The 21,691-nt window shown below is 33.7% G+C and overlaps 3 protein-coding genes across 3 annotated transcripts; 1 reads left to right on the top strand and 2 right to left on the bottom strand.

Annotated features, from left to right (window-relative positions):
• Positions 1–2,951: 2,951 nt before the first annotated feature.
• On the bottom strand, positions 2,952–4,088 carry LOC129801568 (uncharacterized). Its single transcript, XM_055846781.1, has 2 exons — positions 3,966–4,088; positions 2,952–3,907 (listed from the first exon to the last, which is right to left on the bottom strand). The coding sequence occupies exons 1-2, from the start codon at positions 3,981–3,983 to the stop codon at positions 3,011–3,013; spliced, it is 915 nt and encodes a 304-aa protein (XP_055702756.1). The 5' UTR covers positions 3,984–4,088; the 3' UTR covers positions 2,952–3,010.
• Positions 4,089–10,724: 6,636 nt separating this feature from the next.
• LOC129801582 (zinc finger and BTB domain-containing protein 11-like) lies at positions 10,725–12,678 on the top strand. Its single transcript, XM_055846800.1, has 2 exons — positions 10,725–10,811; positions 11,255–12,678. The coding sequence occupies exon 2, from the start codon at positions 11,345–11,347 to the stop codon at positions 12,467–12,469; it is 1,125 nt and encodes a 374-aa protein (XP_055702775.1). The 5' UTR covers positions 10,725–10,811; positions 11,255–11,344; the 3' UTR covers positions 12,470–12,678.
• Positions 12,679–17,293: 4,615 nt separating this feature from the next.
• Positions 17,294–18,425, bottom strand: LOC129801566 (uncharacterized). Its single transcript, XM_055846780.1, has 2 exons — positions 18,308–18,425; positions 17,294–18,249 (listed from the first exon to the last, which is right to left on the bottom strand). Exons 1-2 carry the CDS (start codon positions 18,323–18,325, stop codon positions 17,353–17,355), a joined length of 915 nt encoding a protein of 304 aa, XP_055702755.1. The 5' UTR covers positions 18,326–18,425; the 3' UTR covers positions 17,294–17,352.
• Positions 18,426–21,691: the final 3,266 nt, after the last annotated feature.

Below are 21,691 nucleotides of genomic sequence, written 5' to 3'. Positions count from 1 at the left end.
TCATTAATCGTAACAGGATATTTGTTACAATGTAATCATGTAGGGTGGAGTCTACACTTATGGATGTTATACACTTATGGACAGCGTGCAAAAATATTAAGTTCTTACCTAAAACAGATTTTGAAAAGTCATAAAAATATTAGTTTATGATGTGATTAACAAATTTTGTGGTTTTCGAAATAAGTTTTAAGTAATATTTTAAGGTTTTTGCAAGCTGTCCATAAGTGTATAACATCCATAAGTGTAGACTCCACCCTATATGTTATATTGTTGTTGATCCCGTATTGAAAGGCATCTGCTAGGTCCGTTTGCAGATCGCCCAGAGGAGCACCTTTCCCGCAGTGCGGATGCTTCTTTCATGCTTCCGGAGTTCTTTAGGCAGAAGTCGTGCATTTTTTATTATGTTAGGGGAGGGTGGGGCAGTTAACGACGGGGCAGTTTCAATTTTTGCATATTCTTCTTATCCCTTTGAAAGGAATGGGATAAAACCTTTATGTTATTGAAGAGATAACTGAGACCCATGTTCATAAAAATAATTAATTTCGTGACGCTTCTTGTTTGAATTCTGTAATTGATTTTATAAAACTGCATCAAAATGAAACTTTTTGTAATGTTTTTTTTTTCAATAATTTCTGAACTATTGCACTTATCTATCGAAGTAACATAATTGTATTAAATTTCCAGTGATTTTATGATTATTATAAGGCACTTAGCGTTGAATGAAATCTAAGACTGTTCTAACAATTTTCATTTGAGTTCCGAAAATTCGTGAGGGGTAGTTTCATGCAAGCACACGGAGAAGTTTCCAGTGTCTAACAATTTACTTTCTTAATCAAAATTAACTTAAAATGATCATTTAAAAAGTTTTGTAGTTGTTTTTGTCGATAAAGTTCGCTAAAAGTTCATAAAAAATTAACAAAAAAAATAATCTTTCAGTGTTTTTTTAAGTGCTTAAAGATGATGAATTTAATTGTTATATTATATTTTCAGAGTGTTTTTAGCAAGATATTGTAAATTTTTTTTAGTATTATAAAAATTCAAGACTTTAAAATACTATTATTAAACTGTTGTAGGGGAAAGTGACCATGCTTAATACTGTAAAATGATGTCCAAGGTTTGTGATTATTTTCTGATTAACACACAAACCGAAGCGATTCTTGCACTATGACAAAAAAATGTCTGACTTATTAGGTTCATAATCCAACCTCAAATAGTTCCTGGAAATCCTTAGATTTTCCTCAAGAAGAAAATGGAAATTCAGTAGCGATTTTTATACAAGTTGGGTCCGAGGCCTTCCTGTATAATAATTGATTCGACAATTCGGAGGCCCATATTCACTGCAAAAAATTCACCGGATACAAAAACCCAGCAACGAAAGAGTTCCCTGTTCGACCTGTCGCGACGGTGGCGGCCTCCCAAATGTTCAGAAAGTGGTGGCCATCAAAGAGAACTATTGCTTCAACCGCGTTCGCTTTTTCCCAGCCCGTAAGGATTTACATTGGACCGAACCCTGTTCCGAACGCGTTTGCTGAACGATGTTCAAACAGGGAACTTTCGTTGCTGGGAAATTGCACATCAATATTTAGACGGAACTCGAATCTATCTGCTTAATTCGTTTGTACGACTGGTTATTAGTTTTAAAATAACTCTTATGTAATTTTTCTAAGCCATGTCTTTATGACATTAGGGCACTAGCGAAAACCATTTTTTCACTTTGAGTCCATGAAAATGTCACTCTGCAACCTTAAAATTCAGGCAACAGGGTTGAAGGTTATGTCAATTGTCGATAAAATTGGCGGATTATAATAGGTGTAATTATGAAAGAATCACATCTAATGATAGAGTTGCCACAATTAAATTATCATTCATGGACCATTCTTAAAATATAGGATGGACACAGGTAGAATTTATGAATTTGTCACCACCCTCAAAAACAGTGTCCCCAAGTAAAAATATTTTTACGTAAATATTAATACTGATGAACCCTCTATGTGCCTATGATAGTAGTTTTCCTGAACAGCGACATTAATTGAGAAATACTTATGAAATATCATGTATTGAAATTACAGTTTTGGGCCTATTTTTGATTTTTGCTTCCTGAAACTAGGAAAAAAGAGCTAGGATCCTAATTTTTTTAGGAAATGTGAGGCTTAGCACCAGCTATTGAAATATTATATATTGCGATGAGTCATAACTATTGATTAACACAGGACAAAAATTGTTATTATCAAGCTTGGATCATATCAAGCATGGTCACTTTCCCCTACTAAAAAGGACATGTTCTAAGGCGATATAATGATCCAACAATGTACAGAATTAGCTTAGCACTACAAAAGACATTTCTTTCGTATAAAAATTGAAAGAAAATTGCTCAATTAATTGGAAATCTTTGGCGATATTTTATTTTCTCTGTATGATCAATTAGTGTTAAAATTCTGTTATAAAGTTATTGTTCGATTATATTTTTAGGTTGTAAAGTCTTAGAAGACTTCAAAATAGTAATTTTAATCAATTTGGTATCGCAAGTTTCGTATAAACACGTTTTATCTTTCTCAAAAATTGCCTCATATTTATCTTGAAATTGCCCCGCAATGGGGGACTTTCACACATTTTGCCTTTCAAGTGAAATGAATTTCTCCACAATAGACTAATGAAATTAAAGGATTATTGTTATTATTTTTATTAACCCTAAACCCAACTGTAATTCACAGAATATACAAAGCTTTACTTCTGTTTATCATTTTTTTGCAAAATGGTCCCAAAATCCATTTTGCAATTTAGGGGTGAAACTGCTCCACTCTCCCCTATATCACAGTGAAAATTTATTTATATACATTTTGTTGTTTGCACCGGGCAGAACTCGAACTCACAAAACTCAGTCCCATTGAGACGTTTGGCTATTTTAATTATTATTATTATATTTTCTAAATATTTAAATTTTAAAAACATTGTCACTTTTTGAGTCTTTTAATTATCATATTAATCTGTTACACGAGAGCTGAATGGTATATCAAGGGGCTTTCAGGAACAAAGTCTGTTCAGTTACTCTTGTGATCAAAGCCGAGGCGATATTGTCGTCTAATTCTGTTGACCAGATTTGTTTTAGCAAATTGCTAGCCAATTCTTCAGCATTTCTTGAAGACTCTTGGTCTTCCTTCGAGTAATAAAGGGTAAAGTAAATCACGATTGGATTTTCCATATCGCAGAAATCATGAAAGACTCTCGATGACTGTGCAGATATAATTTGGAGATCTTCAATATGCATTATTCGCCTTTCTAATAGCTCCGATTTGTATTCTTCAAAAATTATACCATAGTCTTTTTGGACATTTTTATTATTTAGCTCCTTACTCGACAGCACAATTGGTTCCTTCGATTGCGGTATGCAGTTCTTGGTAAGTTCCACAGTAGCATTGAATATCTCCAGGGATTTTGTGTCGTTGTAGAGGAATGTTATAACACTTGGACGAGAATTATTAATAACATCTTTTATGCCGTAATCGATAGTACCCCAAAAAAGAGGATCTTGGTTAGGGTATTTATTTTTTAGCATCTGTAGGTGATTGGAGCAGTCATTTCTATCATTTTCCGTGCCGTTGCAAAGATAAAAAAGAACTATACCTATCAAAATCGCACATATTTTGTTAGTTGTTATGAAGCTCTGAATTTGCCCTAGAAGTTTATCTTGCAGTGGTTTTTCATCTTTTTCATGTAGTGTTTTTTCTATTGGATCATCCAGAGGATCTTCTGCTAGAACCTCGTCTTCGCAAGGCGATTTTCTTCCAGATTCCATCATATCTTCTTTATAACGTTTAGGACTCGAAGTTCTGGATCTGCATGTTGGGAAATCATTAAGAGCTGGATTGTATGATGGTCTTCCGTGAATCTCAATGTCACGATGGGGTTCCTGTTAAAAAACAATATTAACTGAATTGGAAGTTTACTTAGTTGTTCTTTTTACTTACGCTCGCTTCTGAAGACATAGAATTAATTTGTTCAAGAGAAAAAATTATATTTGATAGAGGATAACGCACAATGTTGCACTGTGTTTGACAGACTGTATTAATACGAATTGAAAATATTTTACGTGTATAAAAATTATATAAATTACACTAATCTGTCTCCTCGTCCGTCTCTCTAAAAATACTCAAATTATAACGGATTTCAAGAAAAATGATGAGATCCGATGAGATCTTTAACTCTTTCGCGTCCCACTTTTATTCAGCAGATGAATTCATGTAAAATTGAGTTTTTCCTAATGCTTTATGATCAAATATACAGTAGAGTCTCGCTATAGGCCATCGCTCTATAGTCCACAATTTATCGACCGTTGATTTCAAAACACTGATTTTAAGTTAGGTTATGTTTTTTAGTATGCGACATGCATAATTATTTTAATATTTTTGGCAAACTTTATTAAGTAGTTGTGATAATTGTGATCCACAATGAAGAGAGCAAGGACAAGTACAGTAGACTCTCACTCAATCGGCTCTTTCTCAATCGGGCGTCAAATTTTGTTGACAGTTTTCACGCTTAATTATGAAGCTAATTTGCTCAAATTCGCTGTAGTTCTTCCTATTTTATCGTGATTCTTTATAATTGAGCACTTTTTGTGGAATTTACAAAGGCTTTGACGCTAAATTCAATCGCTAAACCGGATGACATTTTGCCCCATATTCACGATTGAGAGAGAGTCTACTGTACCACAATCGCAAAGAAAGTGGAAGCCGTCGAGCAATTTCAATACTAAAAATCGTTGATAATTTTAAAAAATTACATGGACTATAGTGCGACCCAAGTGTCAAATTTGAAACCAAATATGGACTATAGCGAGACTCTACTGTAATAGTTATGAGAAGAAAAAAATTTTCCATTGCGTGAAAACTCGGAAAAACCCCGGGTCATATATGACCTTATTATCCTCAAGGGAAGTGTACATAACATTTTCAAAATCTATATCACGGGCTTTTTAAGAGTTTTTTTTGCTTGAAATTATTAATTTGGCCAAAACCATGGCAAACTGGATTGCCTTGATGAACACTGTACTCCTGGTGTTCAAGGAATCTTCCTGGTAATCCCTTGAACAGTCACTGTCACAATATTTTGAGTGGTATTTGGCAAAAATAAACTTATCCACATATGTGGAACTCAGAGGCAAAATGGCACATATCCTATGGCTAAAGCATAGGATATGTGTCATTTTGCCTCTGAGCTCCACATATTTATTCACACACAATACAATTGCACAATATGAGACGCTTGCAGAATACTCTAAAATATTACAAAATATGTTATAATTCATCAGATATAAGACGAAATGTCCAGGAGCAAGATGTCCCACCTGCATTTCATAAAGAAAAACAATGTCCCAACTACATTTCGCTATTTGGGACGAAAACACTGTTACCCTTGGGGACAATAGGGTCATATATGACCCGGAAAATTCTACACGCTTTTCTGGAAAATTGAGAGTAGTTTATTATATCAAAATATGCAATATACAATCTTTGGATATTTTATTTTGTGTTTCTAAAGAACTTTTCCCTGAAAAAAATAAATTAATATAAAAAAAATTTGAAAAAGAAAAGTTATTTCACAAAGTTCGAAATTAGTGATTTTTGATCTCAAATATTTTCTTTTCCTGAATATCTCTAGTCTTGAGAAAATTAGCCAAGAATCTTTCATCCTTCTATTATGATGTCGTGCACAAACTGATAGATTTCAATTAATGTAAATAGTCAAAAAAAATTGTCTTTTTCCCGGGTCATATATGACCCTAATGACGCGAAAGAGTTAAGGGCAGAATCACAATGACAGAAAAATGCTCATCATATTTAATGAATTTACGCATTTTCATTGCAATTGTTACGCAAATTCTCAATTAGCGTATTACCTTATCTCATGCTCGGTGGCACTATAGGTGAAAAAGGACAGATAATCCTAACCGGCTTATGTAGGTGAGATTCTTAACGTGAGCTAACTCGGAGTGCATGCAAATTCGATTTGGAGCTGAAGTTGGGAGACGCCATTCAGTTATCTTGAATCAAATTCGTGAAATTATACAAGTTTTGTATTTGAACCAAAATGTCAAGGATTTGGATGAACTGGCACAAAAGTGATATATCGGTGAAATATAGACCAGAATGTACTCTATAATTTTCTCATAGAACTTGAACTCATCGATTACTCAGAAGCCAAGATAAGCGAGGTTTTTTGTTTCTTAACTCGTTTTTTCATCCAGAGTGCCCCAAGTGTTCATTTGTTGAACTTCAACTAAATCAAAGAATTGTTGTATTTTGCGGGACTTTCCATTTAAACCCCTATTTTAAGTGTCTTGGTGGAGTAGAGGCAGTCAAATTGGCATCTGAGTGATTTCAAAGCGTTATTATTGGAAAAATCAATTTTTTCACACTTAAACGGCAAAATCTGAGTGATAGCGTAGTCTGAGCGGAAAATGATGTATGGACGAAATGTAGAGACAAATGTGCTCTACAATTATGTTGAAGTAATCATCAAAATCGGTTCAGCGACAGTCGAGATAATTGAGGTTATGTGATATTGAAATTGGTTTTTCGACTGTGGCGCCCCTGGTGTTGGTCCCACGAAGTTCAAATATTTTAGAAAGTTGTAGCATTTGGTGAGATCTTTCGTTTAAGCCCTCATTCATCAAAATCGGTCACATAGAACCGGAGATATGATTTTTTGAATTTCGTGAACTTTGACCCCTCATATCTCCGGTTCTATTGAAACCACAGCGCACATACGCACCATTTTGGAAACGTCCTAGACTGGACTACAACATACTAAAATTTCATTAACTTGCACAATGCCGTTTTTGAGAAAAGTGACTTTGAATTTCGATGAATTTTGACGCTATCAAAGCGCCACCTGTGGTGAATTTTTGAACTTCCATCTGAAAGTTCTCATCGAGACGAAACCAAAAAGGTAAAATTTAGGTCGCTATGTTAGTTAGAACCGGAGATAGAGGCCGGTCAATGTTCGAACTTTGACCCCTTATAGCTCGGGTCAGGGGTTTTAGATCGACTTAAGGTTTTTTTTGTTTGATAGGTATAATCAACGGCTACAACATACTAAATTTTCAGCCCGATGCATAATGGAATTTTTGAGTTATTTAACTTTTAAGATTTAAAAATTTTCTTTTTAATAATAGCGCCCCTAGCGGTGGTTTTATGAACTTGCGATGTTAGAAGGAGAAGTGGCATTTCACGAGAGCTTTCAATTTTACCTTTTTGGTTTCGTCTCAATGAGCACTTTCAGATGGAAGTTCAAAAAGTCACCATAGGTGGCGCTGTGATAGCGTCAAAATTCATCGAAATTCAAAGTCACTTTTCTCAAAAACGGCATTGTGCAAGTTAATGAAATTTTAGTATGTTGTAGTCCAGTCTAGGACGTTTCCAAAATGGTGCGTATGCGCGCTGTGGTTTCAATAGAACCGGAGATATGAGGGGTAAAAGTTCACGAAATTCAAAAAATCATATCTCCGGTTTTATGTGACCGATTTTGATGAATGAGGGCTTAAACGAAAGATCTCACCAAATGCTACAACTTTCTAAAATATTTGAACTTCGTAGGACCAACACCAGGGGCGCCACAGTCGAAAAACCAATTTAAATATCACATAACCTCAATTATCTCGACTGTCGCTGAACCGATTTTGATGATTACTTCAACATAATTGTAGAGCACATTTGTCTCTACATTTCGTCCATATATCATTTTCCACTCAGACTACGCTATCACTCCGATTTTGCCGTTTAAGTGTGAAAAAATTGATTTTTCCAATAATAACGCTTTGAAATCACTCAGATGCCAATTTGACTGCCTCTACTCCACCAAGACACTTAAAATAGGGGTTTAAATGGAAAGTCCCGCAAAATACAACAATTCTTTGATATACAGTAGAGTCTCTCAAATCTGAATCTCTCAAATTCGAACGACGTTTGGATTCAAAATGTCAATTGTGAGGTTATGTTAGAAAGTTCGTATTCTTGATGAATGAAAATCATATTTATGTGCTTCTTCCTGAATGTTTCCATACATTATGGTCGTGTAAAATGAAAAGGAAGTATGTTATCACTAAGGCTTGCAAGAAAGTACGGGAATTTGATTCAAAGTACAATTTAATCTCACATAAATTTCGTTAGTTTTGAAAAAATCGTTCGAATTTGGGAGGTGAGAAATGTCAAAAATACCCCCCGAGCGTTCGAATTTAAGAGACTCTACTGTAGTTGAAGTTCAACAAATGACTACTTGGGGAACTCTGGATGAAAAAACGAGTTAAGAAACAAAAAACCTCGCTTATCTTGGCTTCTGAGTAATCGATGAGTTCAAGTTCTACGGCAAAATTATAGAGAACATTCTGGTCTACATTTCACCCATATAACACTTTTCTGTCAGTTCATCCAAATCCTTGATATTTTGGTTTAAATACAAAATTTGTATAATTTCACGAATTTGATTCAAGATAACTGAATGGCGTCTCCCAACTTCAGCTCCAAATCGAATTTGCATGCACTCCGAGTTAGCTCACGTTAAGAATCTCACCTACATAAGCCGGTTAGGATTATCTGTCCCTTTTACAAAGGTGTCTGTCTGTCCGACCGTTACTATGTTTTAGAGGCTATATGGTTGTAGATAGAAATTTGATACTTTCAAGGGACCCCCCATAAGTCAACCCTCTCCTTCAAAAGAGGATTGTTTGTTTTTTTGGATTTCTGGTAAACGCGTCGTGCGATTTCCTTTTCATGTTTTGATATATTTTAAAGATATCCAGGTGAATATGTCTTCCTTATATGTATGAAAACTCCGTCGAATCATTTATAATAACGATTTTTCAAGGTCAAAAGTAAAAATAAAAGACTTCAGAGCGTATTTCTCATCCACATGGAAATATCTTTGTACTCTTGGAATTTCCGATGAAACTGAATCAGTTCTAATCGGTTCTGAATCTAAACCGTTTTATAACCTTTAAACTTTTTAACTTTTTCAAATGAGGCAACAAACTTTTGACGTATGAAAAATGGACAACTTTTGGAAAACAATTTTTTTTATATAATATAAAATGAATTATTTTTTCGAATACATAAGTAAGATCTACGGATTACAGGCAATTCATTTTCAAAAAGACAAAATTTTTAAAAGCATGTTTTCTATAATTTTTTTCATCTACTTTCCTGTTGCTTTGAGGCAACAAACTATTGACACCTACTGTACATTAAACCCGAACTGCATTTTGAGCAATGTTTTGAGTGATTTATGAATAAATTGAAATCGGTTGAGAACCGGTAAATAGTAAATGATGCGAAAGTACCTTTGGGGTATAGCATCTATAAAGGTATATCAAGGTGTTATCTACTTTGGGAAAAAAATCGGTATTGAGTATCACATGTTCTGACTAATAACAAATATGTATAAAATGTCAAACTTAAGATTTTGGCGATTGCATGCAATATGATCGTAATTTGATACCGTTACCCTAATAGTTTACAGCCTTTAATTTATTTTTAAGAAGGGACTAATGACCCTGCAATTAAAAAACTCAAAATTTTCTTGTGAAATTATCAGTAGGGGTAACTGGGGCAAAAAGTTACAACATGGCTATTGTGTTTTTTTTTCAAGCTACCCGAGCGCCCCAGAAATTTCTACTCAATAGCGCCCTTTCATAGGAAATTTACCGCTCTACAACTTTGTGAAAAGTAATTTTCCCCTATTTTTTTAAGGAAATACATTAATAGAGCCGTATTCTTAAGAGTAATTTTGTGATCATTCTCAAAATGCTATAGCAAATAGAACCAGGCATGAGATATTATCACATTTTGATTCGCTTTATTACGGGCTTCCGTAAATTTTAAAAAAATAGCTAAGTGGCAAATTTTCATAGGAAATTTATTCCTCTACACCTTTTTAAAACAGTTTTCTCTATCTGAACGAGAAAAGTGCTTTTCAGGCTATTTTAGAAAAAAAAAAACACACACAAGAGACTGCTAATCGTTTGCCCAATTCAAACAAAAAGCGGCGAGACATGGAAATGACGTTTCTTTTCGCAGTGACACATCAGAAATTGCTTCGCTTTTTTGTTACTTCTTGCTCCATACCTTTTGTTACTTTTTACCCCAAGTGGTCACTTTTAATAAAAGGATTTCGGGAGAAAAGAATCTTTGAAAAAAATCTAAAATAGATAGTGGTTTTTATTTTTTTTATTTTCTGAAATCCAAGTTTGAATTCTATGAAACTTAGGACTTTGAAGAAGGTCTATGGAGAAGAAATTTAAGCCGCTATCTCTTATTGGATTTTCAAATTTTCAATTTGTGACTTTTTGCCCTAGTCTCCCCTACTGATTGATACTCCAATTTCCCGTAAAATTGTGGTATTTTGAAGAGTTGTAGCATAATGGCCTCTATACATTGTGAGCAATTTTCGTAAAAAAATTGCTTTTCTGATATTTAATTTCCCAACTTCAACTCCAAATCGAATTAGCATACATTCTAGGTTTGCTTACATTAGGAATCTCACCTACAATAAACTGATCTAGGTTATCTGCCCATTTTCAAAGTTTTTAATTACTAAGGCTGCTATTCTGCTATCTTTATAATTTTGTAAGATTTTGCGGAATTTGGAATTCTTGTTAGAGTTAATCCAAGGTTGAGCAATTCTGCCTCCAAGAAATATTATAGCAAAAATTGAACAAGATATAAAAAATTTGGAGACTTGTCGTGCAGCATCGTCTGCGGAATTATTTGACACTGTATGTTTATAGTGGTTTGTTATTTTTCACGAAAAAAGCATTAAAGGTAATTATATTCAATTCAACCTTGATAAAACTTTCACTTTACAAAATTTAAAAGGACCTCTAAATTTTTCTTGGATCGTACAAGAAAATGTATGGAACTGTCAAAGAATTTTTGAATAAATTGAAAAATTCTTGGATGTAAAATATGGTATTGAAAATTTTGTTGGAGACTTTATAGCAAGATCTAAAATATTTGGAGAGTACTAATATTTCAGAACTTTATATTTTTTCTGTGAGAATACTAAATTTCTTGGATCTTGCTCAGTTACAAAATTATAAAGATGGAAGAATAGCAGCCTAAGTCTTGAAAACTTACCTAGTTTGGTTTATTTTAAAAATATTATTTTATATACACTGACCACAAAATCAAAAAAAAAATATATATATAAAACACGTTTCTCTGTTTTCGAATGAGATCTCTTGATGTTTTTGCATTTCCTTTAGGAGCGTCTTGAAAAACACGTTGAAAAGCATGATGAAAGCAAAGATTTACAGTGCACCTTCTGTCCACTGAGATTTCTCACTGGAGCTGAGATGGAGTTACATATGGGATTGGAGCATGAACAGGCGAATGTTAAAGTGATAATGTGTCCCTATTGTCCGTACAAAACTTCAATAATGCGTGCAATGAATCTTCGTTGCCACTTAAAGAATGTTCATAAATTGCCGAATCCTTTTCAAATTATTCGTGAGCTTAAGTTTGGTACCATGAATGAAGAAGAGCGAAAGCTTGTTTGTAAAATTTGTCATATGAAGTTACCCACGGAGAGTGCTCTGAAGATGCATCAGGACAAGAAGCATGGAAAGAAGAAGATTCTGATAAAAGAGAAGAAGATTCCGATAAAAGAGAAGAATATTCCGATAAAAGAGAAGATTCCAATAAAAGAGAAGAAGATTGTGGAAAGTGTAAAGGAAAAACCAGTAGAAGTGCATAAGAATGAGACAACGACTGAAGTAGCAACATCGACACAGCCCACGAGTATTCTGGATTGCTTCTTTGAATGTGATCTCTGTGAGATCTTTTTGGAGAGTATTAATACCATGCGGGAGCATTTTGTGGTGCAACACAATAATCTTAAGCCATATAAGTGTGAAATTTGTGAAAATCGCTTTTCCACTTGGCCAATTTTGAGGCGTCATCAAAAATTATCCCATAAGTCTGTTGGAACATTCATTCCTGAACGTATTATTATACAGCAACAGCGCAAGAGACGTAGAACTCCATCTACATCATCATCCAGTTCATCATCTTCTGGCAGTTCAACTTCGTCCAGTTCCTCCTCAAATAGCTCTTCATCATCCAGTAGCACCTTGACAAATGCCTCTCATCATCGGCATACGGGAGAGTCTGATGTGTCCGTCCCCAAAGCTGTTGTCCGGACTCCAATGCGTGGCAAGTCTCTGCCGCCGTCTCTACCAAAAAAGACCGTTAGTCTCAAGGTCATGACCTTGACTAATAAGATCAGCGACCATGAGTATCAATGTGACATTTGCAGACAGATCTTTGACAATGAGGAAGCCTTTAAGTCGCACTTCCAGTACCATAATCATCTAAATCCATTCAAGTGCGAGCTTTGTTCAAAGAGATTTGAGACATGGGTGTCACTTAGAAGGCATCAAGGCATCATGCATAAAGGTTACCGAAATAACTGTCTGTAGGTAGGTAGTTTCAAAGAAAGTGTGGAAAATAAACTCAAAAATGTAGAAATTATTATTTTGAAGAAAACAAAAAAAAGTCATTAAATAATAAGTAGAGATTCTCGAATTTTTTGCAAAGGTATTATTGCCTCTGCAATAAGAGAATAACAGATGTTACGCTGAATTGTGTTGTAAACGATCGTTTCAAACATTATACCAGAAAATTTAAACAATCTGAAGAAAAGCTCGATGATTGCATTTATCTTCTCTGCGACATTTTCTCACTGGTAGTCCCTGCAGTGATGATCAATCTAGAGCACGCGTAACCATTTATAAATGGCCCTTTCATATCATAACAAATTAAAAATTTTAAATTACGAATTTTTTTTAGATGGTACTAGGGTAAGATGGGGTAATTCAGAATTATGTCTAATTTGGAATTTTAAGATTTTCTCATTGTTTCAGATGGTCAAAGAAAAAAAAGAAAACCACGAAGAAGTACAAGACTTTGCATTCGAGAGTACTTCTTCGTTGTTTTTCTCCCTTTTGTTATCTAAAACTGTTTGGAAGTCTCAATGTTCCAAATATAATTCCAAATTACTCCGTATTACCCTATATGAAATTCAATTAATTACAGAAAATTAAAGAGTTTTGTTTAAAAATGAAATTTTAAGGATATCGTTTTTTAGTGTATAAATAAAAATATTCCACAAAGCATGATTTTAAAGAAAAAAAGAACACTAAAATTTCCGGCATCCCAGGATACCGAATACCGGAATTCGAAGATCGTAGATTTTCAGAATTCCGAAATTCAGAATTAGTGTTTAATTCCCGGGATCTTGAGTTTAAAAAAAATCCCAGGATTTAGAAAACTTTAGAAACAACTTACTTTGTAAGCTTCAAATAGCTATCCTACATTGTTTGACAATGTAAGTGGTAAAGTAAAAACAAATTTTTTTATCTCAGTGTTTAAACAAGAGATTTGTAAGATATGATAAATCTGTTTGATTCTCCAACGGTGTCTTGGCTAAAAATTAAGTGAAACTGTCTCTTTAACGAAATGTCTTCGATATTCGAAAGACTCAAACTAATTTCGAATTTTCAAATAAAACATTCGCACAAGATGTGAAAAATTCATTAGACATCACTAGAGCTGGCCGAAATATGTATTTGCATGTCTTTATTAACCCTCTAACGGGTAAGACCGCCTCCAGGCGGTCTTCACAAAAATCACATTTACAGCGACAATAAAGGTTTTATTTATTTAAAAGTGCTATAGTGTCCTCGGTAATGGTCTTATAAACATCTCTTGAAAGTTTGAACTCATTTTGACTCTTCGTTTTGTTGCTATTCCCAGTTTTGTGTGACAGGTCAGAGAAAAAGCAACAAAAAATATTTGTGCAAAAAAACTCATTTCCAATTTCCATAAAAATACCGATTTAAAGTTATCTGACTAAAATAAATTTATTTTTTACTGAAAGATATGTCATTCTACTTTGTATATTTTATTTAAAAAAATTGAACAAACTAAAAATGTGAATTTTAGAAGCAAAAAGAGTTTCAAAAAATTTTTATATTTTCTCACCTAGCGCCTAAACTAAGAAAGATAATGAAGAATGGATGGTTTTTTTTCGACTTTATTGGATAGCAATTATTCTAGAAAACATTGTTTTAGAAATTTTTCGCATATTAAAGAAAACACCGTTAGAGGGTTAATTTGAAAATTCGAAATTGGGTTTGAATCGTCGAACATCAACGACTTTTTCTGCAAATAGCAATTTACCTTTTAGCCAAGACACTATTGGCGAATTAATCTCCAGCTGTGAATGGGAAGATGTGGGGTTTCTGCTCTGCATGCAAAAAGTCTCTTATTATGAATGGGCCATTCAGTTCCAAAAGATAGTTTCGATTTTCTGGAGAAAATTCATGCTTAAAAATTTAATCTGTGGAATACTACATGTACTTTTGATTTAGGAATAATTGTTTGAAATAAAGATAGTAAAAAAAAATATTTTAATGTTTATTTTTCTTATTTCATTTCATTTTTGAAAATCAAGTCAGTTATGAAAGTATTTTTAGATTTTTGGAAAGACGATTGGTTATTATCATTAATCGTAACAGGATATTTGTTACAATGTAATCATGTAGGGTGGAGTCTACACTTATGGATGTTATACACTTATGGACAGCGTGCAAAAATATTACGTTCTTACCTAAAACAGATTTCGAAAAGTCATAAAAATATTAGTTTATGATGTGATTAACAAATTTTGTGGTTTTCGAAATAAGTTTTAAGTAATATTTTAAGGTTTTTGCAAGCTGTCCATAAGTGTATAACATCCATAAGTGTAGACTCCACCCTATATGTTATATTGTTGTTGATCCCGTATTGAAAGGCATCTGCTAGGTCCGTTTGTAGATCGCCCAGAGGAGCACCTTTCCCGCAGTGCGGATGCTTCTTTCATGCTTCCGGAGTTCTTTAGGCAGAAGTCGTGCATTTTTTATTATGTTAGGGGAGGGTGGGGCAGTTAACGACGGGGCAGTTTCAATTTTTGCATATTCTTCTTATCCCTTTGAAAGGAATGGGATAAAACCTTTATGTTATTGAAGAGATAACTGAGACCCATGTTCATAAAAATAATTAATTTCGTGACGCTTCTTGTTTGAATTCTGTAATTGATTTTATAAAACTGCATCAAAATGAAACTTTTTGTAATGTTTTTTTTTCAATAATTTCTGAACTATTGCACTTATCTATCGAAGTAACATAATTGTATTAAATTTCCAGTGATTTTATGATTATTATAAGGCACTTAGCGTTGAATGAAATCTAAGACTGTTCTAACAATTTTCATTTGAGTTCCGAAAATTCGTGAGGGGCAGTTTCATGCAAGCACACGGAGAAGTTTCCAGTGTCTAACAATTTACTTTCTTAATCGAAATTAACTTAAAATGATCATTTAAAAAGTTTTGTAGTTGTTTTTGTCGATAAAGTTCGCTAAAAGTTCATAAAAAATTAACAAAAAAAAAATCTTTCAGTGTTTTTTTCAGTGCTTAAAGATGATGAATTTAATTGTTATAATATATTTTCAGAGTGTTTTTAGCAAGATATTGTAAATTTTTTTAGTATTATAAAAATTCAAGACTTTAAAATACTATTATTAAACTGTTGTAGGGGAAAGTGACCATGCTTAATACTGTAAAATGATGTCCAAGGTTTGTGATTATTTTCTGATTAACACACAAACCGAAGCGATTCTTGCACTATGACAAAAAAATGTCTGACTTATTAGGTTCATAATCCAACCTCAAATAGTTCCTGGAAATCCTTAGATTTTCCTCAAGAAGAAAATGGAAATTCAGTAGCGATTTTTATACAAGTTGGGTCCGGGGCCTTCCTGTATAATAATTGATTCGACAATTCGGAGGTCCATTTTCACTGCAAAAAATTCACCGGATACAAAAAATTGCACATCAATATTTAGACGGAACTCGAATCTATCTGCTTAATTCGTTTGTACGACTGGTTATTAGTTTTAAAATAACTCTTATGTAATTTTTCTAAGCCATGTCTTTATGACATTAGGGCACTAGCGAAAACCATTTTTTCACTTTGAGTCCATGAAAATGTCACTCTGCAACCTTAAAATTCAGGCAACAGGGTTGAAGGTTATGTCAATTGTCGATAAAATTGGCGGATTATAATAGGTGTAATTATGAAAGAATCACATCTAATGATAGAGTTGCCACAATTAAATTATCATTCATGGACCCTTCTTAAAATATAGGATGGACACAGGTAGAATTTATGAATTTGTCACCACCCTCAAAAACAGTGTCCCCAAGTAAAAATATTTTTACGTAAATATTAATACTGATGAACCCTCTATGTGCCTATGATAGTAGTTTTCCTGAACAGCGACATTAATTGAGAAATACTTATGAAATATCATGTATTGAAATTACAGTTTTGGGCCTATTTTTGATTTTTGCTTCCTGAAACTAGGAAAAAAGAGCTAGGATCCTAATTTTTTTAGGAAATGTGAGGCTTAGCACCAGCTATTGAAATATATTGCGATGAGTCATAACTATTGATTAACACAGGAAAAAAATTGTTATTATCAAGCTTGGATCATATCAAGCATGGTCACTTTCCCCTACTAAAAAGGACATGTTCTAAGGCGATATAATGATCCAACAATGTACAGAATTAGCTTAGCACTACAAAAGACATTTCTTTCGTATAAAAATTGAAAGAAAATTGCTCAATTAATTGGAAATCTTTGGCGATATTTTATTTTCTTTGTATGATCAATTAGTGTTAAAATTCTGTTATAAAGTTATTGTTCGATTATATTTTTAGGTTGTAGAGTCTTAGAAGACTTCAAAATAGTAATTTTAATCAATTTGGTATCGCAAGTTTCGTATAAACACGTTTTATCTTTCTCAAAAATTGCCTCATATTTATCTTGAAATTGCCCCGCAATGGGGGACTTTCACACATTTTGCCTTTCAAGTGAAATGAATTTCTCCACAATAGACTAATGAAATTAAAGGATTATTGTTATTATTTTTATTAACCCTAAACCCAACTGTAATTCACAGAATATACAAAGCTTTACTTCTGTTTATCATTTTTTTGCAAAATGGTCCCAAAATCCATTTTGCAATTTAGGGGTGAAACTGCCCCACTCTCCCCTATATCACAGTGAAAATTTATTTATATACATTTTGTTTTTTGCACCGGGCGGAACTCGAACTCACAAAACTCAGCCCCATTGAGACGATTGACTATTTTAATTATTATTATTATATTTTCTAAATATTTAAATTTTAAAAACATTGTCACTTTTTGAGTCTTTTAATTATCATATTGATCTGTTACACGAGAGTTGAATGGTATATCAAGGGGCTTTCAGGAACAAAGTCTGTTCAGTTACTCTTGTGATCAAAGCCGAGGCGATATTGTCGTCTAATTCTGTTGACCAGATTTGTTTTAGCAAATTGCTAGCCAATTCTTCAGCATTTCTTGAAGACTCTTGGTCTTCCTTCGAGTAAGAAAGGGTAAAGTAAATCACGATTGGATTTTCCATATCGCAGAAATCATGAAAGACTCTCGATGACTGTGCAGATATAATTTGGAGATCTTCAACATGCATTATTCGCCTTTCTAATAGCTCCGATTTGTATTCTTCAAAAATTATACGATAGTCTTTTTGGACATTTTTATTATTTAGCTCCTTACTCGACAGCACAATTGGTTCCTTCGATTGTGGTATGCAGTTCTTGGTAAGTTCCACAGTAGCATTGAATATCTCCAGGGATTTTGTGTCGTTGTAGAGGAATGTTATAACACTTGGACGAGAATTCTTAATAACATCTTTTATGCCGTAATCGATAGTACCCCAAAAAAGAGGATCTTGGTTAGGGTATTTATTTTTTAGCATCTGTAGGTGATTGGAGCAGTCATTTCTATCATTTTCCGTGCCGTTGCAAAGATAAAAAAGAACTATACCTATCAAAATCGCACATATTTTGTTAGTTGTTATGAAGCTCTGAATTTGCCCTAGAAGTTTATCTTGCAGTGGTTTTTCATCTTTTTCATGTAGTGTTTTTTCTATTGGATCATCCAGAGGATCTTCTGCTAGAACCTCGTCTTCGCAAGGCGATTTTCTTCCAGATTCCATCATATCTTCTTTATAACGTTTAGGACTCGAAGTTCTGGATCTGCATGTTGGGAAATCATTAAGAGCTGGATTGTATGATGGTCTTCCGTGAATCTCAATGTCACGATGGGGTTCCTGTTAAAAAACAATATTAACTGAATTGGAAGTTTACTTAGTTGTTCTTTTTACTTACGCTCACTTCTGAATACATTGAATTAATTTGTTCAAGAGAAAAAATTATATTTGATAGAGGATAACGCACAATGTTGCACTGTGTTTGACAGACTGTATTAATACGAATTGAAAATATTTTACGTGTATAAAAATTATATAAATTACACTAATCTGTCTCCTCGTCCGTCTCTCTAAAAATACTCAAATTATAACGGATTTCAAGAAAAATGATGAGATCCGATGAGATCTTTAACTCTTTCGCGTCCCACTTTTATTCAGCAGATGAATTCATGTAAAATTGAGTTTTTCCTAATGCTTTATGATCAAATATACAGTAGAGTCTCGCTATAGGCCATCGCTCTATAGTCCACAATTTATCGACCGTTGATTTCAAAACACTGATTTTAAGTTAGGTTATGTTTTTTAGTATGCGACATGCATAATTATTTTAATATTTTTGGCAAACTTTATTAAGTAGTTGTGATAATTGTGATCCACAATGAAGAGAGCAAGGACAAGTACAGTAGACTCTCACTCAATCGGCTCTTTCTCAATCGGGCGTCAAATTTTGTTGACAGTTTTCACGCTTAATTATGAAGCTAATTTGCTCAAATTCGCTGTAGTTCTTCCTATTTTATCGTGATTCTTTATAATTGAGCACTTTTTGTGGAATTTACAAAGGCTTTGACGCTAAATTCAATCGCTAAACCGGATGACATTTTGCCCCATATTCACGATTGAGAGAGAGTCTACTGTACCACAATCGCAAAGAAAGTGGAAGCCGTCGAGCAATTTCAATACTAAAAATCGTTGATAATTTTAAAAAATTACATGGACTATAGTGCGACCCAAGTGTCAAATTTGAAACCAAATATGGACTATAGCGAGACTCTACTGTAATAGTTATGAGAAGAAAAAAATTTTCCATTGCGTGAAAACTCGGAAAAACCCCGGGTCATATATGACCTTATTATCCTCAAGGGAAGTGTACATAACATTTTCAAAATCTATATCACGGGCTATTTAAGAGTTTTTTTTTGCTTGAAATTATTAATTTGGCCAAAACCATGGCAAACTGGATTGTCTTGATGAACACTGTACTCCTGGTGTTCAAGGAATCTTCCTGGTAATCCCTTGAACAGTCACTGTCACAATATTTTGAGTGGTATTTGGCAAAAATAAACTTATCCACATATGTGGAACTCAGAGGCAAAATGGCACATATCCTATGGCTAAAGCATAGGATATGTGTCATTTTGCCTCTGAGCTCCACATATTTATTCACACACAATACAATTGCACAATATGAGACGCTTGCAGAATACTCTAAAATATTACAAAATATGTTATAATTCATCAGATATAAGACGAAATGTCCAGGAGCAAGATGTCCCACCTGCATTTCACAAAGAAAAACAATGTCCCAACTACATTTCGCTATAGGTTTGGGACGAAAACACTGTTACCCTTGCCGACAATAGGGACATATATGACCCGGAAAATTCTACACGCTTTTCTGGAAAATTGAGAGTAGTTTATTATATCAAAATATGCAATATACAATCTTTGGATATTCTATTTTGTGTTTCTAAAGAACTTTTCGCTGAAAAAAAAAAATTAATATAAAACAATTTGAAAAAGAAAAGTTATTTCACAAAGTTCGAAATTAGTGATTTTTGATCTCAAATATTTTCTTTTCCTGAATATCTCTAGTCTTGAGAAAATTAGCCAAGAATCTTTCACCCTTCTATTATGATGTCGTGCACAAACTGATAGATTTCAATTAATGTAAATAGTCAAAAAAAATTGTCTTTTTCCCGGGTCATATATGACCCTAATGACGCGAAAGAGTTAAGGGCAGAATCACAATGACAGAAAAATGCTCATCATATTTAATGAATTTACGCATTTTCATTGCAATTGTTACGCAAATTCTCAATTAGCGTATTACCTTATCTCATGCTCGGTGGCACTATAGGTGAAAATACAGTAGAACCCCGCTATATAGGCCATCGCTGTATAGATACCCAGCGAAACTTCATTCTGCAATTCCGCAATTTTTCTTCTTCTTCCTTTTAAGTAACGGTAATAGTCCTATTATAAAAAAGACTGTTTCTCGCACTATTTCAGCCTTTTGACCCATATAAAATTTAAACGGTAAGAGATACATATCAACTTCCGGTCTTCGGTGACCCCACCTCAAATGACATTATCTCGAAAGTAATCTCTTTGTTTTTACCCCCATTCCCCTTCATGAGTTCCCTATCCCCCAAAAATAGGTCAAAAATGAGGTTTTTCTAATTAAAAAAAAAAAAAATTGGCCCTGACGATTTCCTTCATTTTTGGATATGTTATGGACCCGTCAAATAATATCTGCAGATATCTTTAAGATTTCTGTAGAGAAAATCTACACCTCTACAGAATATCTGCAGATAATATCTGTAGATATTCTTACGAATTTTATTTGGGCTTGGGACAAAATTCGTCAGAATATTTCGGCAGATTTTCTGACGAATCTCTGACGAATTTCTGTAGATATTCTGCCGATTTTCTGTAGATTTTTTCTACATTCCAGACTTTCCAGACAAGATGTGTCAGAAGAGATCGAAAAATTTTTCACTGAAGTTTGCAAAATTCAATAGAGTTATTTTTTGTGATATCACGGTGTTTATATAAAATAAAGAATTCTGCGACGCCGTGTTACAAGTAGAGAAAAGTGAAGTGAAAACTTTAAGCAGAGTATCGACCTAAATTTCGTGTTTTTGTATCATTCCATGGGCGATTTTTAAAAAATTAGTATTTTTGCTCGCATCTTTTTACTTATTTAAAATGTTTAATCGGTAATGCTTGTTAAGCAGAACATACCATTTTCTTTATAACTCCTACAGTTTCTACATAAATCAACAATATTTTTGTGAAGTAATGGACACTATGCCGATTTTCTCGGCAGAAATTCTACCGAAAATCTGTAGATTTTCTCTGAATACACTGGAATATACAGTTAAAATTCAAAAAACCTCAGAGTAAAATCGGCAGGTAGAATAATGATTTGACGGGGAGGTAGTTCAGCTGAACATTTCGTCCTTTGACATCTATCACCGGAAAATTCGCCATCTTGAATTATTCAAGGTTAAAGCTTAATTTTCACCCGATTTGTTCAATTAATTAATTAAAAGATTAATGATTTTTTGAAACTCTCTTCTTGAACAATTTTCAACTTCAAAATGGTTTTGTGGTGATTTATAGACAAATTTAATTCGACAATAATTTTCTGTACATCAGAAAACTTGCGAAAAGGTATATAAGGCAGAGCTCTTTCTCGGGAGTTCGAGCAGCTCGCAAAGCCTCGAACGTTTTGCCACCCCTTTTTCATAGGATACTGGTCAAAATAGGCCTAAAGGCC

The sequence above is a fragment of the Phlebotomus papatasi genome, chromosome 2 (assembly GCF_024763615.1).
Source record: "Phlebotomus papatasi isolate M1 chromosome 2, Ppap_2.1, whole genome shotgun sequence".
In the NCBI taxonomy this organism is placed as follows: Eukaryota; Metazoa; Arthropoda; class Insecta; order Diptera; family Psychodidae; genus Phlebotomus; species Phlebotomus papatasi.
The sequence above is the reverse complement of the archived record's forward strand: the minus strand, read 5'-3'. Positions and strand labels throughout refer to the sequence as shown.

Coding starts and splice junctions, on each gene's coding strand:
- LOC129801582 (XM_055846800.1), top strand. CDS start 11,345: ATGGAGTTACATATGGGATTGGAGCATGAACAGGCGAATGTTAAAGTG.